Source organism: Garra rufa, chromosome 21 (genome assembly GCF_049309525.1).
Source record: "Garra rufa chromosome 21, GarRuf1.0, whole genome shotgun sequence".
In the NCBI taxonomy this organism is placed as follows: domain Eukaryota; kingdom Metazoa; phylum Chordata; class Actinopteri; order Cypriniformes; family Cyprinidae; genus Garra; species Garra rufa.
The window spans coordinates 32,889,312-32,915,331 of record NC_133381.1 but is presented as its reverse complement, the minus strand read 5'-3'; the positions used below and the strand labels follow the sequence as shown (position 1 = coordinate 32,915,331).

Here is a 26,020-nt window from a genome sequence, read left to right as displayed (position 1 = left end):
TACTCTGGAATATTTAAAAGTTGGGTTCTTAACCTGTTAAAATAATAAAGGGTTGCTATTTTCATGAAAAACATACAATTAGGGAATTTTGAAATTATTTAAAATTCCATTTTCAGGCATAAAAATAAATTAATGAAGTAATCAAAACAACAAGAAAGCGAAAAAAAAAGGTAAAAAATATTTTTGACCAAGTAAATGTGAACTCCTTTCAAAAAACATACATTTTACAGACTCTTGAATGGTAGAGTTTACCTGCCATAAAAAAGACAATGTAATTGAATTAAAAAGAAGCTAATTAATGTTCGAACACACAAGACATATTTTTCACTGGTGTCTGTAAATGGAATAGCCTTACGAAATTATAATGAAGTGCCCACCCAGGCCCTATGAATTTTTACAACTTTGCAGACTAAGTGTTGTTCGTTTGTTTCTCCAGTATCCACCCAACTTCAGCACTCAACAACTGGCCCCTTCACACACCTCATTTATAAGAACATCAGTGTGCCTGTGTACTCCACACTTAAAGGGGTAAGATTACATCATCAGTATGAATCTTAATTCTTAGCTTAATTCTTAGCTTACAAATGTCACACTAGATTTCTATTTTACAAGGACTGAGAGAAATCTTCAAAATAATACAAAATGTTGTGTCTTTCACATCATTCCCACAATGTGCTACTGCCTTTTCAGAAAGCAACTCAGATCAGCAGTGTCCCACTCCCTGATGATGACTCTGGTTCAGAAGACGACAGCAGCTCATTGGCCAGCCTGCACACATCTACACTGGTGCCAGATAAGAAGGGTAGCATCCCTGGCAGCCCCCGTGCTGTCAAAAGAGGTGAGAAAATCTGTAATATAACCCACTCTTGAGCTTTTATTTCACTTTTTTAAAACCATTTGAGATAATTAACCAGTTTATTTAAGTGTTTTATAATCAAATTATGTGTACATTTTTTTTATCAATTTAAATTTTCAAAGATCCAGGTTCTTGAACATGTTTGTATCTTTTGTCCTGCAGGTGTGTCTATGTCCTCCATCAGTTCAGAGAGTGACTATGCCATTCCTCCAGATGCGTACTCACTGGACAGTGACTGCTCAGAGCCTGAGCATAAGGTGCAACGTACCTCGTCCTACTCATGCGAGAGTGTCGGACCGGTATGTTTCTGAGCTCTTCATTTGAGCCACCTGTATATTTGTCTTCTCTTCTACATTTCTATTCAAAAATATAGGGTCTGTAAGAAATTTCTTACGCTCACCATGGCTCTATTTAATTGATTATAAAATACAGAGAAAATACAGTGTAATACATTTTAAAATGTACTTTATTTCTTTGATGGCAAAGCTGAATTTTCATCAGCCATTGCTCTAATCTTCAGTGTCACATGATCATTCAGAAACCATTCTAACTTTTTTTTTTTAGATTTTTTGATGAGTAGAAAGTTCAAGAGAACAACAATTATTTAAAATAGAAATATTTACAAAAGGAATTTAGGATTTTTTTACTGTCTTTACTAGGCGTGTTTCCATTACAGATTTTCACAAAACTTTGGCGATATTTTATAAATGTTGATTTAAAAGCATTGCGAAATGGTGGCGTTTCCATTAACCGATGTTATGCGAATAAAACATTTTTTTTTCCTCTCACGATAAGTTGTGGAATTTTGGCTATATCTAATCGAATGTGACCTGTAAAAGCGAAAAACCAGTTTCCATTGCTGTTTTGCGAGATATTCCTTTTTCGAATTGCCTGAAAAACCACCTCATGTGAGCGTAAAACTTTTTTGCGATATATGGGAGTTTTTTTCGCAATTGATGCAGCTACTGTCATTTTTGATGTCACAATCTAATGCATTCTTGCTGAATAAAAGTGTTTATTTCTTTATTAATTTCTTTTGAAGGGGACATTGGATGCCCATTTTCCACAAGTTGGTATGATTCTGTAGGGTCTTCGTGAAATGTCTGCAACATACTTTGGTTAAAATTCCTCAGTAATTGTGTAAAACAACACCCTTTTTATCTCGTCAAAAACACCTCTGTTCACAGCAACCCATGTCTGTCCATGTCTCTTTAAATGGTAATGAGCTACTGCTGACTCCACCCCTCTCTTCTGTTTTTTGTGTATTCGCTGGTGTGTTACCATCAAAACCAAAACTAATCCACTGCGTTCTTAGTGGCTCTGATGTCTTTAACTTTTACATCCAACTATAAAACACCTGCATTGCTTACGAGACAATAATAGGGCAGAAATATGAGCGGTTAAACAGTAAGATGTCATAAAATCGTCAGAAGATGACAGAAAATCAAAACGGATCGATAATCGAGACTGTTTAGGTTATTTGGGGATTAAAAAAAGGAGTGAATGGATTTTTGTCATTGTAGGGTGGTTATGCCCACATGCTTTTAAGACATATTTACATGAAAACATTGAATGAATTAAATGAATTTTACATCCAGTGTCTTATTGACCCAATACTTTTGAATGGTAGTGTGTATATGCATCTTTTAGTATAGAGGTTCTTCAGATGACATTTGTAACCATTATACAATCTATTCTTACTTTTTAGTATTACCTTTTAGAGAAAGCTGGAGAAAGCTATTAGTTAGCATTCCCATTCACCTCAGTCCCATTTCTGTTTGAAGGATAGTAGACAGATTGTCCATGTTTAAAGGCTTTGTATGTGTCTTTCAATATAGGAGACTCTAGAAAAGACGGGTTACTTGCTGAAAATGGGCAGTCAGGTAAAAGCTTGGAAAAGGCGCTGGTTTATTCTGAGAAACGGGGAGATCTTGTACTATAAGTCGCCGGTGAGTAGACTTTTCTATAACTCTAAGGTGGTATTTGAGAGACGGTGTGAGGGAAGGAAGTTTAGAGTTACAGCGCTGATGATATCTGCCTTTGTTCTGTTCTCAGAGTGACGTGATCCGGAAACCTCAGGGCCAAATGGAGCTAAACTCTTCGTGTCATATAGCCCGCGGAGAGGGAGCGCAGACATTCCAGGTAAGAGACACACGCTGATACACCTAAACAGCCTTTAACAAATCTGTCAGCCTGAGGCTTTCAGAAACAGCCTGATATGGGTATCACATGAGTTCCGCTTGCGTTTTGAGGGGATGTTCAGCTCTTAAGTGCTGTCATTATTGGGTTTTCAAAGGCGTAATAATAATAATAATAATGGGGAATTATGTATAATTTCCTCAATCTTGAATCAGTGTAATCACAATTTGGGAGGAATAATATATCATAATCATAAAATGTCTTGCAGAATTTCTTGTAGGTCATCTGGACGGGTTTTACTGTTACCATATGACTTGGAAGAAATTTTGCAATACATTCCATCATGGTCAAGATGATGTAGAATCTTCACACACTGCCAAATTTTCAGTTCGCTCATGGACAGACAGAGAGACAGACAGACTAATTCAGTCTTTTCAACCACACAGTATTATTTCTGTCTTACATTATTCATATTACCACAGAAGTACTGGGATTAAAGTTTATAGTTTGGATAAAAACGCTGATGTCTATGATAGCGATCTAAATGGAGCAAATTATCTTTTGAAAGTAATTTTTGCTTCAAATAACATTTGTTGATTTCATTGTACATTGATTACACTAGGTGGCTACAAGTGAATTTTAAAAGGTTAGCAGCCAAAAATGAAAATTAGCCCATGATTTATTCACCCACAAAGCATCCTAGGTGTATATGACGTTCTTCTTTCAGTTGAATCCAATTGGAGTTATAATAAAAAAAGTCCTGGCTCTTCCAAGTTTTATAATGGCAGTGGGTGGGTGTTTCTGTTCAACAGTCTAAAAGAAGTCCAATAAAGTGCATCCATCCATAGTAAAAAGTGCTCCACATGGCTCCAGGTGGCTCCTTTTGGTTTATATCGAAAGTTTCCATACTTTTTCTTTACCCGTTCGTCACTTCTCAGTGGCGCATGCACAATGGAACGGCTTCAGTGTACAACAGTTAGCACAAGCTAGAGAAAAATTGACTACTACATATTAAATATGGATATTTTTCTTGCAAAGACGCATTGATTCACTACAGTTATTCATACCCCGGAGCCATGTGGAGCACTTTTTATTATGGATGGATGCACTTTATTGGACTTGTTTTGGACTGTTGAACAGAAACACCCACCCACTGCCATTATAAAGCTGGGAAGAGCCAGGATAAGTTTTAATATATCTCTGATTGGATTTGTCTAAAAAAACAAAGTCATATACACCTAGGATGCTTCGAGGATGAGTAAATCATGGGCTAATTTTCATTTTGGGACGAACTAACCCTTTAAGAAATTTATTTTTTGTTGAATCATTCATTCAAGAGATTCGTTCTAAAATGCTGATATTGAATTTATTTATTGTGGGCCATCTGTTTACTATTATTAATAATTACTAATATTAGAATAAATTCTACTGGGCATTGCATTATGGCGGAAATTATTTAGAATTTTAGTTTAGAGTTTAGAGTCATAGTTATGTACATGTCGACTAGATCAGTCATGAGCCTTTTTATTTATATATTTAGAGCAAATATTTTATTATCTCAACATTTCCTTTTTATTATCTGCAATTAATCGATTATAAAAAATTCCTAAAATGAAAATATTTTTCTGCTTATCAGAATCAGAATTTTCATATCAGTGCCATCATAATCATATATGATTAACCAGTTCTGATGACTAAATCTCTGCCCATGTTTTTCTCATTTGCGTGTTGTTTCTAGTTAATTACAGAGAAGAAGACCTTTTACTTGGCTGCAGACTCCCCAAATATCCTGGAGGACTGGATCAGAGTTCTCCAGAATGTTCTCAAGGTCCAGGCCAGTGGACCAATTTCAATGGATAAAGAAGCTAAGCCCACGGTGCGAGGCTGGCTTACTAAGGTATGAGCTCACAGGGGTGTTATTAAGGTTTGAGAATGATTCAGTCTGGCTTAGCCCAATGAAAATTCAATTTGGTTTTAGTTTTACTTTTGAATGTGCATCAGCTCATGACATTAGCCAGTGTATCTACATATAGTCCAGCTTGTCAATGCAGCTATTTTCGTATAATAATAGTAAGAGTTTTAACATGTATAAAACAATGAAGTGTTGACAATTAACGAAGGAATGAGCAAGTGACAGTGTGGGATGAGATTCTCAGATGGTTGGTACATGCTGGGACAGAGCTGAGGTCATCAGGCCTGGAATGTGTCTGATAGGGAGTCCTTGATCACAGGCTGTGTATGTGTGGGGTGGGGGTGACTTCACCACATCTCAAGGGCTTTGATTGACAGGCCAGGATATATAAGTAATGCTTTTTTTCCTGTATGTGTGTTTGCTTGGCAAATTGGTATGTTTGGAATTGCATGATTGTCCCATTTTAATTCATTTGACCATTCACTTTTGGTTTGATGAATGAGAAACATTATTAACCACACAACAAATGTAATATATTTTGTCCTATATTTTTTTGATGATGTCTTTCATTTTACTACAGGTGAAACATGGTCATTCAAAGCTTGTGTGGTGTGCTTTGATTGGGAAAGTCTTCTACTACTACCGGAACCAGGATGACAAGGTGGATATCTTCAGCTTCCTTTAATGTCTTGTTCTTCCTTTAATTTTTCCAACTCTGCACAGTTTCAATTGAAACTTAAAGTGCCTGATATAAAAAAAAAAAATTCACGGAATTTGTAACGAATTGTATGAATGATGCTATAATAAATGAGATCAAATATGTTTTTTCCAGTTCCCACTGGGTCAGCTACGCGTCCGGGAAGCGCGAGTGGAAGAAGTGGACAGGTCATGTGACTCTGATGAAGATTATGAAGCAGGTGGGCGGGGCTTCCTCTCCTCTCACTTCACGTTAGTGGTCCATCCCAAAGAGCAAAGCCCTACCTACCTGCTTGTTGGGACTAAACAAGAAAAGGTACCACTTAAAACACAAACACAATCTAAATTTTGCCTAGCATATACTTGAGTACTGTTTATTATAATAGTTCACTTCCAGAATTAAACAATTCCTGATACTTTACTCACCCCCATGTCATCCAAGATGCTCACGTTTTTCCTTCTTCAGTCGAAAAGTAATTAAAACATTTCAGGATTTTTCTTTATAAGGTGGAGTTCAATGGGGATCAGCGGGGTTGAAGGTCTAAGCCAAGGGCTCTACACGATCTCACCTGAGGAATAAGGGCCTTATCTAGCGAAATGATTAGCTATTTTCTAAATAAAGTGTGTCAATTTTAATTTGTTTTTTTAGAAAATGGCCGATCGTTTTACTAGACATTCACATATTCCTCAACTGGGATCGTGTAGAGTGCTTTGAAGCTGCATTGAAACTGCAGTTTCGACCTTCAACCAGTTGATCCCCATTGAAGTCCACTATATGGATAAAAATCATGTAATGTTTTCCTCAAAAACCTTAATTTCTTTTCGACTGAAGAAAGAAAGACATGAACATCTTGGATGACACAGGGGTGAGTAAATTATCAAAAATAGTTGTATTAATATTTACTATTTCTTGTTATGATTTTAAATCTGCATTCAGAACAATCTGTCTGCTGAAGTCAAACTTTCTAGTGGTTATGCTTTAAAATTAAATTATTATAATCTTAATTAAAGAGATTAAGGATTTTAAAAGTCTTTTGGTGTCAAGAACTGCTGTAAAATTAACACTGCCTGGATTAAATGCTTGAAAATGATCAACAATTAAAAACATTTGTTACAAATTTAGAAAAGTAATTAAAAAGTAATCAAATGTAGTCAGTTACATTACCTTAATAACGTAATTACAATAGTTACACGACTTATTACAGTGTAAATAAGGTAACTTGTAATCTGTAACCTATTACATTTGCAAAGTAACCTTCCCAAAACTGTTTATAACATTAATATATTATTTTACATAATGAAAATGATTTTTAACAGTTTGTTAAAGGAGTAGTTTACTTCCAGAACAAAAATGTACAGATAATGTACTCACCCCATTGTCATCTAAAATGTTCATGTCTTTCTTTCTTCAGTCGTAAAGAAATTATGTTTTTTGAGGAAAACAATTCTTCATTATAGTGGACTTCTATGGTGCCCGTGAGTTTGAACTTTCAAAATGCAGTTAAAATGCAGCTTCAAAGGGTTCTAAACGATCCAAGGGATAAGGGTCTTATCTAATGAAACGATTGCTCATTTTCAGAAAAATAAAAAACCTTAAATGCTCTTTTTGTCTAATTCTGCCATGTACTCTATATAATCCAGTTCAATACAGTTAGGGTATGTGGAAAAACTCCCATCTTATTTTCTCCTCCAACTTCAAAATCATCCTACAGCGCTGCAGAAGTACCGACCCAGTGTTTACAAAGTCAATGTGCAAAGAAGATCAAACGCCCTTTACAAAAAAAAAAAAAGGTAAAACAGTGATGTAGGATGATTTTGGGGAGGAAATGTGAAGGGAGTTTTTCGACATACCCTAACTGTCTTGAACCGGAATACACAGAGTACATGCAGAGCTAGACAAAACGAGCATATGAGATTAAAATGCATATGAATTGTAATTTTTTATTTTTTTATTTTTTTAGAAAATAATCAATCGTTTCACTAGATAAGACCCCTTTTCCTTGGCTGGGATCGTTTAGAGCCCTTTGAAGCTGCATTTAAACTGCATTTTGGACGTTCAAACTAACGGGGACCATAGAAGTCCACTATATGGATAAACATCCTAAAATGTTTTCCTCAAAAAACATCATTTCTAAATAAAGAAAGACATGAACATCTTCGATGACAAGGGGGTAGATTATCTGTAAATTTTTGTTCTGGAAGTGAGCTACTCCTTTAAGAACAACACTTGAGCTACACTACTAACGTTTGTTGACTATCACTTTAGCTGTTCAATAGTGTCACTCCTTTTGGTAAATGAAATTCAGCCCAGTTAAACATCTTTCTCGTAGGACACCTGGCTGTACCATCTGACCGTCGGGGCAGGCAGCTGTGCCAGTTTGAGGGTGGGCACCGAGTACGAGCAGCTGATTGGCAAGCTGTTGGATGTGGATGGAGACTCAGGTCAGAAGTTACTTTAAAATATCTACCAATTGCACACTTCTACAACATGTACAACTGCTTCTCAGGTTACTTGATGGATGGTTTTAAATTGAGACAGACAGATTGAATTACTCTATATAGACCCCAGACTGTGTTTATGACCAGTTCTTATGGCCTGATAACAGCTGTTGTGCCATTTTAATTAGTTTTTCAATCTGTTGTGTGTTCTTGTGTGCAGACTCTGCTCTGTGGAAATGTGAAGTGTTGTGTTTCAGTAAAGAGGGACTGCGGTACCCTCTCACCACGCTGCCCTCCGAGGCACTTCAAACAGAGGCTTTGAAGCTCTTTAAGGTGAACGCTCTCGTCTGTGTCTTCTTTTACTCTCTCACATTCACAAACGCTCTAGTCTTTATGTCCTCTTGTTGGCTTTATCTTCCTTGAAGCATCACTCTATCTCTGAAAACACTTCTAAGTTGTCCTCATCCTCCTCTCCTGAGGGTTGATGGTGCCGTCCTGTCCCTGTGTGTGAGAGAGCTACTGTGTCTCTCACAGCAGGATCAAAGGCTGTGATGGGAGGCCTTGTGCTCATTATAGCGCAGGAGATAATGAGCTGGATTTGGCTCTGATTGACGTAAAATCTCTCTGCAGTCTTGGGGAAGCTGCTTTGAAACTGTATCTTCCCAGGATACATGCTACTTATAATTTATAGTAGTTCAACTACATTCAGGCTACACTTTTGAAACAGTAGTACTTGGATACACTACAAGTAATAAAATCAGAGATGTTTTTGGCACGAAACATTAAGGATCTCTGTTACATTATCAAATGGGAACACAAACTAAATCATGGTTAACAATGTAGAAAAAAGCTAAATGAAAATCTTGTCATTAATTACTCTCACAAACCTGTAAGACCTTTGTTTATCTTCTGAACACAAATTAAGATATTTTTGGTTGAAATCCAAGAGCTTTCTGATCCTGCATAGACAACAATGCAATTGGCACATTCAAGGCCCAGAAAGGTAGTAAGGACATCATTAAAATAGTCTGTGTAACACATCAATGGTTCAACCGTGATGTTATGAAGCTATGAGAATACTTTTTTTTTTTTTTTTTGAGCCAAATCTCAAAATTGTCCTACGGTGTGACTGTCTCAAATATGGTTCAATAAATTAAATTTTGTAAATTAAAAAGAAAAGAAAAAGAAAAAGTTAATCAATACCTCTGGCATAATTGTGCAAGTGTCTAGTAAATGGCAAATTATTTTTTTCATCCAACTATTTCTGAAAGCGTAGGAGCTTGATACATTTTGTCCTCTGGTGTGACACCATAATCCTGATTTTAAATTGGACAATTCCAGAGAAAACTTTAATTAGTTGAAGGACCAGTGTTGTTTTTGACAACCATCTTAGATTTAGTCTTAGTCTTAGTCTTTTGGACTAAAATGCTTCTTAGTTTTAGTCAAATTTTAGTCACTTCTATATGTGATAGTTTTAGTCCAATTTTAGTCGACGAAAAGTCAAAAAGGTTTTAGTCTAGTTTTAGTCGACGAAAAGTCAAAAAGGTTTTAGTCTAGTTTTAGTCAAAAAAAGGGAAAAAAGTAGTCTTTTAACAAATTAATGTAGGTCAGTAAATATTTTGCTGTTGGGTAGTGTCACTTATAAGTTCTGAAAATAGCAGATCTATAGTTCAACACAATGTGAGCTTCCGGATCGACTATTTTCACCAATAATTACAATAATGAAGGAATGTTTTAGAACATAAAAGACAAACGGATGGAATGCTAAAACGGCTTGCCATACTAGTATAGCAAAGAGTATTTAATGCTAAAACGGCTTGCCATAGCGTCAGATACTTTTTAAGTTTTAATTGGCATGCACAATAAGCGGAAATGTCATGCATTTTAAACGTCTGACGGACCACCCACTAACATTTTCATCTATTCTCGTCTCGTCAACGAAAACTCACACACGTCTCGTCATGTTTTAGTCATCAACGAGCCATTTCTATCTTGTCATCGTCTCGTTATCGTCATGAAAAAAAGTGGCGTCAACGAAATGATTTAGTCATCGTCATCGTTGACGAAAACAACACTGGAAGGACCCCATTCATGATCATGTTACTGAAGACCATGCACATGGTCAATTTTTGTCTCAGAATTGTTCAAATATTTGACTTTTTTGGAACAACTACAAAACGTTTTGCTGTCCTTTGGTGTGCCATCCCTAATTTATATATTTTAATTAAAAACTGTTAAATTACATAATCATGGAAAATTATGCAAATGTGTCTTGCTAACTGCTAATGATAGGTTAGCTCGGAATATCAAGGTCATTAATTGACACAAAAGGCTGAAACGTCCTTTGGTGTAACAGAAAATGTCCTCTGGTGTGACACCTGTACTGTCACACTATAGGACAAAGATGTCACACCAGAGGACAAGGTCTCTTTAAGAAGCATTTTAAATATTTAAATAAGACTTGTTTAACCTTTTTATACTTTTTGGATACTTTTTAGTGTTCTTAAATGCAATTATTACATTAAACAATTTGTTAATGTTCATTAAAATAAGTATTAAATGTCATACTTTGTTTTTGAAACGGAAAGAACTGAGGGAAAGAAATAAGTGGAAGAGAGAGGACACGGAAATATAGACAGAAAATTAACAGGGATCCACCAGAAGGGAGAGAGCGAGATTAAATAGAATCAAAATGATGCCTTAAAAAGAGTAGCCATATAGTTTTAAAATATTCATTCACATATTAATGAATATAGTTTCAATCATATATCAATAATATTTAGCTGTATCATAAATATCAATCATATTTTGCTGTGCCGCATATGCAGCAGGGGGTCTAAAATAGTTTAAGTAACATACTGATTGACTAAGATAGTAATTAAAAAAAAAGTTAATATTGTTTGTATTAAAATTAACCTTTCTTTCTCCTTTGACACGTTCAAAATTAAATAGAAATACTTGAATAACTACCATTTCTGTCCTTTAGTGTGACGTAATGTCCTATGGTGTGACACAAAAAAGAACCACAGATTTGTTTTTATCTCAAGATATCTTAAAATAACGGTTGAGTATTGCACTAGGGGAGATATAAATATCACTCATCTTAAAATGGTATAATTTTCAGCAGTTTTGAAGGGATGACAGCAAAGTTTGTCTTAATTTTCCAACAAGTCATGAAGAAAAAAATTGTTAATTATAATTTTCATATTAAATAAATAACACTATATGAAAATAAGTGTCCAGCAATGAATATAAACCTCTCTCCTATGGTACAGTTCAGTAAAAATGTAAAAAAAAAAAAGAGTTGATGAAGTTAGGAGTCAGACTTTACTGTTGTTGTTTTTTTGTTTTTGTTTTCAAAATTGGTCTTTTACAAAATAAGCATTTTTTACTGCCCATTTGTCAACTACCAATTTACAGATGATAAACAAAGAGAGATGGACATTCTACATCAGAGCGTCCGCTTAATTTGTGTTCTGAAGATAAACAAAGGTCTTACAGGTTTAGAACAACATGAGGGTGAGTAATTAATGACAGAATTTTCATTTTTGAGTATCAAAACATTTGAGAAATCACACATTTGTAAAGCTACATGTAAATAATGTGAAAAAGTTAAGTACTTAGTAGCATCACTATTTCTAGCTAATGACTCCTCAACAACTGGCTCACAGCAGTTTGTGTGGGAAACAGCTCTAGCCCTGTAACATCTCATTTTGAGGACAGGCCTAAACATTTCATTTCGAGTTCAAAGAGGATCGCTGACAGTGTTTGGAGAGATCGTCTCATTCCACTTGCTCGTAGTTTCTCCTCAGGCTGCCGTTTGTCTATTGAGAAGCCTGTTCTCCAGAGGTTTGCAGACATTATGCCCTATTGACGGTTCAATGGCGTATCCTCGAGAGCTAGCATCATGCGCAGCCCTCAGTGCTCTTTGAAGATCAGAGGGGCTTTTTAGGTAGTCATTTGATACTGAAAGAAAAGGCCTCCCACTCTGAAGTAATGAATGGGGGGTTGACAGCTACATCCTGACTTGATTTAATTTGCATTGTAAGAATTTCTGTACGAACAGAAACGGAATGTTAATAAGAAAGTAAAGCGTGTTGTTGCATGCGCTGTCTGTGCTGCCACAGAACCAGCTGTGCATGCTGACATGTTCTGTGAGCAGTGCGCCATCTGCTGGTTCACAGATGGTAGTGCCGTATATTTCAAACTCATTTGGCCTGTCTCTCCAAACACTTCTGTCCCCCTGGTAGTCATGTCAGCTGTTCATCAATGTGCTGGTGGAATCTCCCTCCATTGACTACCACACCTCGCTGGCCCAGAATGCACTGCAAGTGTGCCTAACACATCCAGAGCTGCAGAATGAGATGTACTGTCAGCTGATCAAACAGACTAACTGCCGGACTCCTCACAACTACTCCCTCACTCAGGTCAGTGTCATACTTGTGCACACACCTCACACTGTATCATCATACGAAGCAATTTATATCTCAATCTCTATATCTCTCTTTCTTCCTCAGTGCTGGCAGCTGTTATCATTGTGTGTAGCTCTCTTCCTGCCTCAGCACCATTTCCTGTGGTATCTGAGACAGTACCTGCAGCGGAACGCAGATCCCAGGTTACTGGCCACTCACTCACTCACTTACTCACTTACTCACTCACTCACTCACTCACTCACTCACTCACTCACTCACTCACTCACCTGTGTTGAATTAATTCCGATATTCACTTCTAAACTGATTCTCAAATATTATGTATATTTATAATATATACAAATATTTCAAAATGTAATATTATAAATGCATTATTATTTACAGATATTTGGAATGACAGCTATATATTCAGGATTTCTAGCTCTATATTTTGACTTATAAATACATATTTTATAAATACATATGTGACCCTGGACCACAAAACCAGTCTTATGTAGCACGGGTATATTTGTAGCAACATTGCAAAAAATCAAAAAAGATTTTCTAAATGAGTAAAAAAAAAAATCTTGTTCTCAGAAAAGTTAAAATTAAGTGCATTTTTTGCTTAGACCAAGCTGAATAATCTGCCAATGGGGTAAGCAAAAATATCTTATTTCAAACAGAAAACAAAATTATTTTTCTTATCCCATTGGCAGATTATTTTGCTTGTTTCAAGCAAAAACACACTCAATTTTGACTTGTTTTTTCTACTCGTTTAGAAAAGCCTTCTTGATTTAAGAATTTTTAGATATTTTGACAGGAAACAAGACAAAAAAATCCATGTAAGAAGTTTTTCTTTTATGACAAAATCCTTAGGATATTAAGTAAAGAACATGTTCTATGAAGATATTTTGTAAATGTAAACTATTTTTTTGCACCCAGATTCCAGATAGTTGTATCTCATCCAAATATTGCCCTATTCGGCTTTTAGAATAGAAATTTCAATCAATTTCTCAATTTCAAAAATGAACCCTTATGACTGGTTTTGTGATCCAAGGTCACATATTACAAATTATAAACACATAATTTATAAATATATATTCTAGTTTGTTCAGTATTTATAACTGATGTATATTTTAAGAATTTACATTTTATAAATTCAGATTTAAAACTATATATGAAGAGTTTATTTGCAAAAGCAGATAACTGCGTGAAATTTTCAATTATCGTGTTTTTATTGTGTTAGTTAGCTGTATTTTTTTGTTATTTTTACTTCATATCAAAATAACCCAACTGCAGTTTGATTGAGATTAATTGGAATGAACAATGGAAAAACATATTTTTTGAAAACTGTTAAAAACTGAGTTATCTGTTTTTGCAAATGAACTCTTTATATGTTCACATTTACAACACATACACCATAGTTCAAAAGTTTTAAATTTTAATATTTTTGAAAGAAGTATTTTCTTCTCTCTGAGGCTGCATTTGTTTCTGCAAAGGAACAGTAAAAACAGTAATAGTGTGAAATATTTTTAAAACTTAAAACAACTGTTTTGTATTTTTTAATATATTTTAAACATATTTTAAAATGTAATTTCTTCCTGTGGCAAAGAGGAATTGCCATCAGTCACACTGTCACATGATTCTTTAGGAATCATTCTAATTTGAAAAGCATTAATTTGAAATCGATTGTAACATTATTAAAGTTGTTAATATCATTTTTAAATCAGTTTAATTCATTTCTTGCCAAAAAAACAACAAAAATGTTATAATGATATGAATGTACATTTGTATATTCAAATTTATAAATATATATTCATTATTATATTCAGATTTTATTTTATTTATTTATTTTTAACAATATTTGTTGTTTTGCCTCTCATAATTTAAAGGTATAGTTCACCCAAAAATGAAAATTCTGTCATTAATTACTCACCCTCATGTCATTCCAAACCCGTAAGATCTTTGTTTGTCTTCAGAACACAAATTAAGATATTTTTTGATGAAATCCAAGAGCTTTCTGACCCAGCATAGAAATCTTAATTTGTTTTCTGAAGACGAGCAAAGTACTTAATGACAGAAATTAATGATAGAATTTTCATTTTTAACCCTTTAAGTATGTCATATTCAGTATATCTTACTTGATAAATAAAAACACTGTCAAAAAAGGCTGCTGCTGCTGCAAAAAAAAAAAAAAAAAAATATATATATATATATAGATATATGCTTTCATATACTTATTGCAAAACAAGACTTAGATACTGATACGAATAAGGTTTTTTGCAGCGATGTCCTGTGTAATTGAATTTGAAAACCTGTATTTATGTGTGTACACCCACAGGACTGAAGTGGGGAAGTATGCTGTGTACTGCCAGCGCTCAGTCGAGAGAACTTTACAGAATGGAGAGAGAGAGGCAAAGCCTTCACGAATGGAAATTCTGTCTATTCTGCTGAGAAACCCCTACCATCACTCGCTACCCTTCAGCATACCTGTTCACTTCATGAACAACACTTATGAGGTACATTCAAAATGCTTTCTGTTCCCATTGATAGGGATAGTTCACACAAAAAAATGAAAATTCTGTCATTAATTACTCACCCTCATGCCGTTCCGATTCCATTAGACCTTCATCTTCAGAACACAAATTGAGATATTTTGATGAAATCCGAAAGCTTTCTGACCCTGCATAGAAAGCAAAACATCTTTATCTTTCTCCATCTCTACAGGTCGTAGGTTTTGATGGTTCCACCACAGTGGAGGAGTTCCTGAACACAGTCAACCAGAGAGCAGGCATGAGGAAGCCACAGATTTCAGGCTTTGCGCTTTTCACTGACGACCCCTCTGGAAAAGACCTGGAGCACTGTCTGCAGCCCAGCAATAAAGTAAAATATGAACACTGAATATCAGAGCTTTTACAAAGTAGGTAAAACATATTAAAATATAATTAAATTATTATTTTTTTAATCTCTTGGTGCAGATTTGTGATGTGATCTCAAAGTGGGAACAGGCACTAAAAGAACTTCATCCTGGAAAATATGAAGGAACACGGATTGTTCGTCTCACTTATAAAAGCAGGTACGTTTGAAAAGAAAAATTGTGGTCTTGTATACCCAATATCTGTCAAAATCAAATATTATTAATGTTCAAATTTTAAAAGCAGTTAATCTTCCTTGTAGGCTGTGTTTCCGAGCTCAGGCTAAGGGGGAGACTGAGCGAGAGCGCCTCCTGCTGGCTTATCAAGTAAATGAAGAGGTACAACAAGGACACTTCCCTGTCAGTAAAGAACTGGCTCTAGAGGTGGCTGCGCTGATGGCACAGGTGTGTGATAATGTAGATCAAGTGTTTGAGGGTGCTGTAAGTGTATTCGAAGTGGTGGATCACAAATACACCTCACTTACATTTATCTTTTAGGTCGAACATGGTGACCTAGACCGCCCAGCAATGTCTCCTGGTGGTTCTTCTCAGCCGAAGACCCAACAGGTCCTTCTGCAGGTACTGGAGCGGTTTTACCCTAAACGCTACAAGCAGGAATGCAGCATGGAGCAGCTCAGGTGATTGAGTACATTATAATCACTTTGCATTCATGTTTATAATGTACAGCTGAAGTCAAAAGTGTACATACACTTTGCAGAATCTGCTAAATGTTAATTATTTAGCAAAATATAAGGAATCGTACAAAATGTATATTATTTTTTACTTAGTATTGACATTAATAAGATATTTCACATCAAAGACGTTTACATAATAGTCCACAAGAGAAAATAATAGTTGATTTTACAAAAATGACCCTGTTCAAAAGTTTACATACACTTCATTCTTAATACTGTGTTGTCACCTGAATGATCCACAGCTGTTTTTTTTTTGTTCTTGTTCGTTCTGAACAGTTAAACTGCCTGCTGTTTTTCACAAATTTAAGCATTTTAGTGTGTTTGAACTCTTTCCAACAATGACTGTATGATTTTTTTCTTCTGAAGCATCAGTGAGCATTTTCGAACCTTCTGCAATAGTTGCATATGAGTCTCTCAGTTGTCCTCGGCATGAAAAGATGGATTTCAAAAGCATACAGTGATTGTTGGAAAGGGTTCAAATATTCAAAAAAGTTGAAAAGCCAAAGAATCTGTTGGACCTGAAGGACTTTTCTGAAGAACAGCGGGCAGTTTAACTGTTCAGGACAAACAAGGGACTCAACAAAAAACACAGCTGTGGATCATTCAGGTAACAACACAGTATTAAGAATCAAGTGTGTGTAAACTTTTTAACAAGGTCATTTTAATAAATTCAACTATTATTTTTTTCTTGTGGACTATATGTAAATATCTTGTTCAGGTCAGTATATATATATATATATATATATATATATATATATATATATATATATATATATATATAAAACAGTTAATATTTTGCAGATTCTGCAAGGTTTATGTAAACTTTTGACCTCAACTGCACATTATCATGAAAACTTAAATGTTCAGTGGACCTAACTTCATACAAATACTTTACCCACAGGGAACTCGCTGAGCGTTTGGCCACTAAGTGGTCTGTTCTTCATGGATGCACAGCCTCCGAATGTGTGAGAATCTACCTAACCGTGGCCCGTAAGTGGCCTCTGTTTGGGGCCAAGCTGTTCAGTGCCAAGGTAAGATCAGATGTACATTAGATAGGGTTACAGTTTCCTTAGCCACTGACAAACTAAGTGCTATGTTCTACACAACCTTGACTTTTTAAAAAGATTTTCAGATGTACTTTTTCACAAAAGGGCTGTTAAAACATGACTGAATATCTCCCACTTTTACTCCTACTCTGTTGGTGCACAGCCATTGCCTCCCTCTTCACTGGAGCAAACTCGAGTGTGGTTGGCTATTAATGAGGATGGTCTGAGTGTCCTGGACTACACAATGGTGAGTGAATGCGGATACTTCCTGTACTTATAGTTTAAGAATGTTAGACTGCATTAAAGGAATATTATGGGTCATTTACAACCTAAGCTCTTAAGTGTGCTGTTGATTACCACAGAAAATCATTTAGACTCCCTTCGGTTGTAAAAACAAATGAAAAACATGCTTACAGTAAAGCTCATTTAATAAAAGCCTACAAGTCAAGTGTGCAACACCGCAAATATAAAGCTGTAATGAGAATGTAACACTAACAAAGGATGTGATGTGATGTAACTGTAACGTACCTCTAATTATTTATAAATCTGTAAAGTACATTCATTCCAGAGAAATGTAGGGTTAAATCATTTTTGGACATAGTGTTTTGACATTAGAAATGAAAAAATACTATACTACTGATCACAACCATTACATCATATAGACTATTTATAACATCATTTAAAATTATTTTCATATAAAATGATCACAATCTAATTAATTTTCAAAAGACTGTACTGTTCCATGACATCCCTGCCATTTTTTTAAAACATTGGTTGCACATAACCAGATATTTATCCACCTAGTAAGCCCACCTAAAAAAGGTAATTGTGACTTTTTATCTTGTAAATCTCTCTTTTTTTTTCTCAGAATTGTGATATAAACTCGCAATTGCGAGTTATAAAGTCAGAATTGTGAGACAAACTCAATTCTGAGAAATAGTCTTGCAAGATATAAATTCAAAATTCTGACATTTTTGAATTGCGAGTTTATATCTTGCAATTCTGACTTTTTAACAATTGCGAATTAAATCAGAATTGAGATGTAAACTTGCAATTCTGACTTCATTTCTTGCAATTGATATCATATTATGCAATTCTGAGAATCTATCTCAGAATTGTGAGATAGAAAGTCTCAAATCTGATGTTTTTTCTCAGTATTGCATGATATTAACTCACAATTCTAAAATGTCAGAATTTTGAATTTATATCTTGCAAGACTATTTCTCAGAATTGCAAGTTTATATTCTGCAATTCTGACTTTTAACACAATTGCAAGTTAAGTCAGAATTGTGAGACATAAACTTGCAATTATGACTTAATTTATTGCAATTTTGAGTTTATATTATGCAATTCGGAGAAAAGTCAGTTTATATCTTGCAATTTCGACTTTTTTCTCACAATTGCAAGTTTACATCTCCTAATAACCCACAGTTGTGTTATAAAGTCAGAATTGCAGAATATAAACTCCCAATTCTGAGAAAAAAAAATCTGAATTGTAATTTTATATCTTACAATTCTGACTTTATAACTCGCCATTGTGAGTTTTTATCAGGCAATTTTGAGAAAACACTGGCAATTGTGACCTATAAGTTATATTATAAATATATTTTCTCAGAATTGCATGATATGAACTCACAATTGCAGAATATATACTTGCATTTCTGAGAAAATATGTCAGAATTGTGAGTTATATCTCACAATTCGGACTTTATAACTCACAGAAACTCACATAATTGTGGGTTTGCATCATGCAGTTCCTGAAAAAAAAGGTGCACAAACCTGCTGGAATTATATTGTAAGTGCACTTCATTTCAGAGCTTTAGTGCCCTCTCTTGGCTGAGTACTTTTTTTTCATTCTGTAGGCTTCAAGAACTATAAAATCTATCTGGCACTTAGAGGGCCATATTGGCAGGTGTGCCTGTTTGAAATGTTGGAAAAGCTGTAGTCCTTATATGTTGCCCAGTTGGCTGTATTCTCACTTGGAGAAGTCTGGTGGTTTTGAGAAAAATAAACAGGGTCGAGCAGACTCTGTAATTTTCAGTTTTCTATTTTTATGTCTATTTTGCTTTAACCTCTCCATGCAGTGACTGTTCTCACCTGCTCACAAAGAGAAAAAAACAGTTGAGGTGCTTAAAGGATTAGTTCACTTCCAGAATAAAAAATTCCTGATAATTAACTCACCTCCATGTCATCCAAGATGTTCATGTCTTTCTTTCTTCAGTCGAAAAACTGCAGTTTGGACCTTTAACCCGCTGGCCACCACTGAAGTCCACTATATGAAGAAAAAATCCTAGAATGTTTTCCTTAAAAAACCTTCAGCTGAAAAGAACTTAAAGGACAAAAATTTACAGATAATGTACTCACCCCCTTGTCATCCAAGATGTTCACGTCTTTCTTTCTTCAGTCGTAAGGAAATTATGTTTTTTGAGGAAAACATTTCAGGATTTCTGTCCATATAATGGACTTCTATGGTGCCCCCAAGTTTGAACGTCCAAAATGCAGCTTCAAAGGGCTCTAAACGATCACAGCTGAGGAAGCAAGGGTCTTATCTAGCAAAACAATTGGTTATTTTCTAAAAAAATTACAATTTATATACTTTTTAACCTCAAATGCTCATCTTGTCTAGCTCTGTGTGTACTCGGTGTAGAGATTAAAAAGTATATAAATTGTAAATGTTTTTAGAAAATAACCGATCGTTTCGCTAAATAAGACCCTTCTTCCTCAGCTGGGATCATTTAGAGCCCTTTGAAGCTGCATTTAAACTGCATTTTGGAAGTTCAAACCCGGGGGCACCATAGAAGTCCATTATACGGAGAGAAATTCTGAAATGTTTTCTTCAAAAAACAATTTCTTTACGACTGAAAAAATAACATCTTGTATGACAAGGGGGTGAGTACATTATCTGTAAATTTTTGTTCTGAAAGTGAACTACTCCTTTAAGTTCTTTTCAGCTAAGAAAAAAAGACATGTACATCTTGGATGAAATTTTTGTAGAAACCATGTTTTTCCCCCAGAATAGAAAGAAACCAGCATTTGTTTGAAATAGAACATTTCATAGCAATATAAAACTCTTTCTTGTCACTTATCTGGATCAATTTAATGCAAATTAAAAAGAAACTCTAGCGTTTACATGCTTTTGAGCTATAAGAGATTGTTAATATCTTGATTAGTGTGCTTTGCTTTTCTTTAGCACCCATTCGTCACATATCCATACCAGTCAGTGATCACCTTCGGAGGCTGCAAGGAAGATTTCATGCTTGTGGTCAGCCAGATTAAAGACCAGACTTTGGGCAAGAAGACTGTGGATAAACTTTTATTCGCAATGGCTAAACCAAAGGTAAGGCATGCTAAGTCACAAAAGGTAAAACACAGTTTAACTGCATTTCCAAATGCAGCCAGTAAAGACTGAATTCTGATATACGTGGTGCTTTTACCATTACATTTTATTAGCTCAAATCTTAAAAACCTGATCTGAAGTGTGTGGGGGTAAAATCAGAACTTTAAAACAACTTAAAACCTGAGTTAAACTCCTACACCCCCCTTTGAAACCACTATCCGATGATAAAAACAGGTTTTTCAGTGAGAGTTTTACTCATATAGCATTGCATGATACAGGAAGTGCTAATAAGCTCCAACGTTAGTCTGAGCATGATCTTTATTCGCATATCTGTGGTTTGTTGTGTCTATTTTGGCCTGATACACTGGAAGCAAGTCATAGCAAGGTTCATTGTCTCTTTCTCTCTCAATGCTGTAGATCCTGGAACTGACGCTCCTTATGGCTAGTTATATTAACTACTGGACCTCCAGCTTACCAGGGGCCGGAAACCAGACTCAAGGCTCAACGCTGGGTCCTCAAGGAGACAGGAAGCTCTGGGACATTGACAGCCGACACTTCCCCTCAATGACATACACTACCAAAGGCCCAACTCTACTTTAAAACCAAGATACATCAGCAACCATGGTCTGCAAACAAATAAAAACACATTTTGGGAAATATTCAGATCATTAAGTTTGGGATACAATTCAAGGATTATGTGTTTGAAGTTTCGAACCATAAACTCAAAGTTATTTATTGTGCGAAACGGTCACCACTTGCACACTGTTCGTATTCCAACAAATAAACACATCACAAAGTGGGTATTTAAATAGAGACTCATAGGAACCCACCCTTAGAAGATCACCCACCGAGTCAGAGCAGATCCAAGAGTATTTTATTCTTGAATGCAAAAAGTTTGGCGCTCATTTTTAAGCAATTGGAGCTTTTAAACTGGACGTCCAGTTACAGACACGGTTTGACTTCATCATTTGTGCGTAACATGATTTTATTTCTGTCTTTGTTTGAATTTTTTGATGTTTAGTTAGTTAAACGTTTTTCGTTTATATTGGTTCAGGACATTTCCACTGTTTAACGGTACATTAATTAACGGAACCATCAGTCATATGAAGTTTATACAGTGAATATCAGGATGTTTAGAAACATTACACAGATCATCTCTAATACATGAGCGGAAACTAGCTAACTGGTATATAAATGACTGACTTATGTGGTACACGACTTGTCTAGTTGTAGTGCAAGCAGGAAATGACATGAAAATGTCATCAGCACTATGTGAAGTTCTGGAGTTTGGGCTTAAAAGGTTGTTTTCGTGCCATTTTTCATAGTACTACAGATCTGGCCATTTAAAATGCGCGCGGGAAGTAAAGTGGTCTCGCGTGACGCCGGTGTATTCCAAAGGAACACGGAAAATACAATGACATAGGAAAGACATGATCAGTAGGGGGCGGTCATGTAACGCACTGGACTGGAGCAGGCTGAAAACATTGCCGCAAACTAAAAGGTACGGTAACCTGGAGGGGACACCTTCGGTTCACTTATGTTTGTCGTGGCCACACAAATGAATTCGTAGGAACATCATATTACTTTTTGTCGTTGCCACGAGATATTAATTCCTGGGAATGTCATATTATGTCGTGGCCACAAGATTATTTGGTCGAGGTAACGACATCCTTATGTGTAATGCATAAACAAACCTGCGTAACCACAACCCAGGATTATCAGAGATAGGTTTATTAATATTTTTTATTTTGAGTTAAGAAATGTTTTTATTAATTGTTATAGAAAATAATGCAATATTAACTTATATATTAACAATAGGCAATGCTGTATATGCGAATGTCTGTGCGCGATGTAGACAGCATTCAAAAGTTTATCAAGAATTTATTACATATAAGTACTTCAAATTAAATAGCCCTGCAAGAAACATTTTATGCATCCTTAAGTCTTATCCATTAATTGATCCTTTTTTTCTGTAATAAATGTATTATTCGTTTATATTCAGTATGTCCCACTTAATTTCGATCTCTTAACATTCCGAATCTAAATGATAAATGCTGACATGCCATGAAAGCTTTGATTATACTATATGGCATATATTCATTTTTAGTCTTTATAACCTATATAGTGTTTCATTGTCGAGTGAATCATTCACGTTCCATTTGTAAATCGTATGGTCACACACGGGCATTAATACAATCATAAAGTCAAAACTTTATTGGCATAATTGTAGTTCACAATATTTGCTAAATATATGCCAAATAGCATATATAAAGTTATTTAGGTTAAGCGATTCACAATAAAGAAAAAAGTAGATAGCTCTAAATCACTTATTATTTATTCTTATTATAGGTTATTATTATTTCAATACCTGGTTAGGGCTATTTATTTTTAACGCCTGACAATTATGCCAATTACGTTTTGACTTTTTGATTGTATTTATCCCCGTGTGTGACGATACATGATGTTTTCATTTACAAATGAAACTACGTGAATGATTCATTTCTCAGTAAAACAGTTTAATATTTATATAGTCTAGTCTGTTAATTAGACTAAACAAAATAAAATATGTTCAATTCATATTTTATATGTTCAATTCTTTAGTTAAGAGAAGGAATGTAGGCCTATTTTACTGTGTGACGATAAATTATTTCCAAATGAAACTACGTGAATGATTCACTCTTCAGTTATTTGTCTATTAGACTAAATAAAATACAATATATGTTAAATTTAACCTTTAAACTGCATTCCAGTAAAAACCCCAGTCATAGAACCTTTACAGTATCATTTACATTCAGAATGTTATGTAACGAGATCAAAATGAAGGAAAAAATAACGAATACAAACAAATAATACAAATATAATGGGAAAAAAAGAAGGTCAGTCAATGGACAAGATTGTGGGATACATGAAATGTTTCTTGCAGGGCTATTTAATTTGAAGTAGGCCAACATGTAATACATGTAAACACTTGTGAAAGCTGTCTACATTGCGCACAGACAGCATTAGCATATACAGCATCGCCTGTATAATTATTTAATATTGTATTAATTTCTATAACCATTAATATAGGCAAACAATTTCTTAACTCAATACGAAATATCTCAAATAATTCTGGGTTACTAATGTCACGCATGTTGGTTTATTCATTAAACTCGTGGCCACGAGAAATGCATGTTGAACAAAACTACATTTCACGAAAATAATATAAAGATTACAAAACAAAGAAAACAAATGGAATGAGGGATAAGCTTTAAAGTTCACGTAAAAGCCAAATATTAAGCGGCATCCTTCATGTTTTCTTTAATCAGCAAATACTTAACATTTTTGAATTATATTCACCTTCTGTTTTTATGACAATAAATTTTGAATTTTGAATTCTTTTTTTTTTTTAGAAAAACGTCCGAACACCGGTATCAAAAGTAGAAGCGAAAGTCTTGTTTCCACCAGCGCGGAATTTTTTTTATTCACCGTAATTGATGGATGTCTAAAACAAAAATAAGGAGAATCCTAAAACATATATATTTCTTAAAATAATAACATCTGAACTTCATACACAACAATACGGCAACGACTTTACAACAGGACACATTGTTTTATTTTAATATTATTTTTTAGCTTGTACACCAATGGATTTCTGATGTCGGGATATTTCAGACTGCATCTCCACAGCTTAATCACTTTAGTATTAAACATACGGGTCAGGAGGCGGGTCGGGTACAATATTTATTTTTTTTATTCTGCGGTCCGAGTTGCGGGTGGGTTATTTGAAAACGGTCGGGTTCGGGTTGTTTATCCACTGACCCGCGTGTCAGGTTGGACACTAATGTTTTGAAAAAAGTGGAGCGTGTGAGGAAAGCTTTCCCCTTCTCCCTGGCATGCATTTGAATGCTGAATTCGAAATGCAACTGAATGCAGTCGGAATCCGCCCCCAGCACCCCCAAGTCTCCAAATGTTGATTACAACAAGGCAACAGACAGCATTCAACACCCCACCCCACCCCCACTCTGCCATTCATAAACATTTCGCTCTTTATCATGCATGCCGCTTAACTCTGATGCCTCATCAACGGCTACTTTTCAGAAAACTGAAAAAAAAAAAAAATACACTTCCCTTTGGTTTCCCAGAACAGACTTAAGCCTAGTTCCAGGCTAAAATGATGTAAATCGGAGCTGTTTAAAGATGAATTAAAAAAAAAAAAAAAACTTTTACTGATCGTTGGTCGGAGTACCCGCGGTTCGTCACTGGAAGCTGTTAAGAGACAGACTTAATGAACTTCTCCGAAATAGAAGAACTACTTTTCCACTTTAAAAAAAAAAAAAAGAAAAAGAAAAAAAGGTGGAAAAAAATTGCATAACTCACTGGAGCACTTTTGATACTTAACAATTGTTGTATTCGTTGTCAGTCATATAGGCTAAGCTTTATTGTTTTCAAAAGTGAGCCTTCTGTTTATTTGTCTAAATTATTTTCTATATTAGGATATAATACTAGGCTAGTATTTATGGACATTAGGCCAAATCTACATGGGTTTCTTCCCTTTCACTTCAATTAGTTTTTAAGAAAAAAGAAAAAAAAAACTGCATGGGCAGTGCGTCATAATAATGTACGGCATCAAAATGTAAGAACAAATCTAAAGACAATAATAATAATAATAAAATTAATTATTAACACTCCTAAAAGTACAGTATAGTGCTCAGATACACTTACGGTAGGTGACCTAACCCTAGTTGATACTTTATTTCAACTTTTCAATTATTTCATTAATTAACAAATAAACAAATGCCTTTCCGATATGATATAAGTGAAAAAGGAGACGATTTCGAAAATGATTTCACCAAAAGGCGGATACGAACTCGGGTCTCCCGCGTCAAAAACGACATGTTACTCGTGTTATCACTTGCGCCACTGAAAATGTTGCAGAACAGCTGTCTTTTGTAATATTTGTAAATATGGAGTATTTGCATTGTGTAAAAACATTAAATAAAAGGCACCAGACTACAGAAAATGGCATATACTAAAGTATTTATTTTCTGGGGGAGGACCCACCCACATTTATTTTGCTTCGGACGCCCATGCTTGATGATGAAGTATAGTCTACAGGATATAACAATGAAGTGCTTTTCCAATCCCGATTCCACGAGGTTTTATTCCGCATCCACCCGCTCCGCGCTATATTAACTATATTATTCGCCCGCTGCCCGCTTAGAATAAATTTCTAAGCACCAAAATCGCAAAAACAGATCAAAATAATAATAGTAATAATACTAATAAATAAATTAATTAATTTTTAACTCTATAAAAACAGTAATTTATATTTAACCTCTCCATTTCTATTCCTCTATACTCAAATTAATTGTCAGTGTATCTAAAATTGTGTATCTTAGAAAAAGAAAAAGAGGAACTACCTCTTAAACATGCATATCTTAATTTGATGTTGCTTTAAAACGCTGAAATATATAATGTATTTTATTCTGAAGGTGAAAGTGGTCCAGTTATTTAACTGCCTGCGGCGCCGTCAAGATCACGTTTTTTCCCCCTTTAATCACAATGAAAAAACAGATGTGTATGCTATTTGTAAAA

At 35.0% G+C, this 26,020-nt stretch overlaps 1 protein-coding gene across 1 annotated transcript in view; it reads left to right on the top strand.

The window, feature by feature from the left end:
* The window catches only part of plekhh1 (pleckstrin homology domain containing, family H (with MyTH4 domain) member 1), a 42,445-nt gene extending 20,677 nt beyond the window's left edge, over nt 1-21,768 (top strand). Inside the window, exons 9-29 of the mRNA XM_073826601.1 lie at nt 437-528; nt 691-838; nt 1,019-1,155; nt 2,695-2,805; nt 2,912-2,998; nt 4,734-4,892; nt 5,488-5,568; nt 5,740-5,919; nt 7,934-8,045; nt 8,263-8,375; nt 12,293-12,469; nt 12,560-12,657; nt 14,793-14,970; nt 15,179-15,334; nt 15,430-15,527; nt 15,629-15,770; nt 15,864-16,003; nt 16,962-17,091; nt 17,270-17,353; nt 20,297-20,443; nt 20,861-21,768. Of these exons, the coding sequence (XP_073682702.1) occupies nt 437-528; nt 691-838; nt 1,019-1,155; nt 2,695-2,805; nt 2,912-2,998; nt 4,734-4,892; nt 5,488-5,568; nt 5,740-5,919; nt 7,934-8,045; nt 8,263-8,375; nt 12,293-12,469; nt 12,560-12,657; nt 14,793-14,970; nt 15,179-15,334; nt 15,430-15,527; nt 15,629-15,770; nt 15,864-16,003; nt 16,962-17,091; nt 17,270-17,353; nt 20,297-20,443; nt 20,861-21,043 (2,753 nt within the window). The 3' untranslated portion in view covers nt 21,044-21,768. The remainder of the gene's footprint in view (nt 1-436; nt 529-690; nt 839-1,018; nt 1,156-2,694; nt 2,806-2,911; nt 2,999-4,733; nt 4,893-5,487; nt 5,569-5,739; nt 5,920-7,933; nt 8,046-8,262; nt 8,376-12,292; nt 12,470-12,559; nt 12,658-14,792; nt 14,971-15,178; nt 15,335-15,429; nt 15,528-15,628; nt 15,771-15,863; nt 16,004-16,961; nt 17,092-17,269; nt 17,354-20,296; nt 20,444-20,860) is intronic.
* Nucleotides 21,769-26,020: the final 4,252 nt, after the last annotated feature.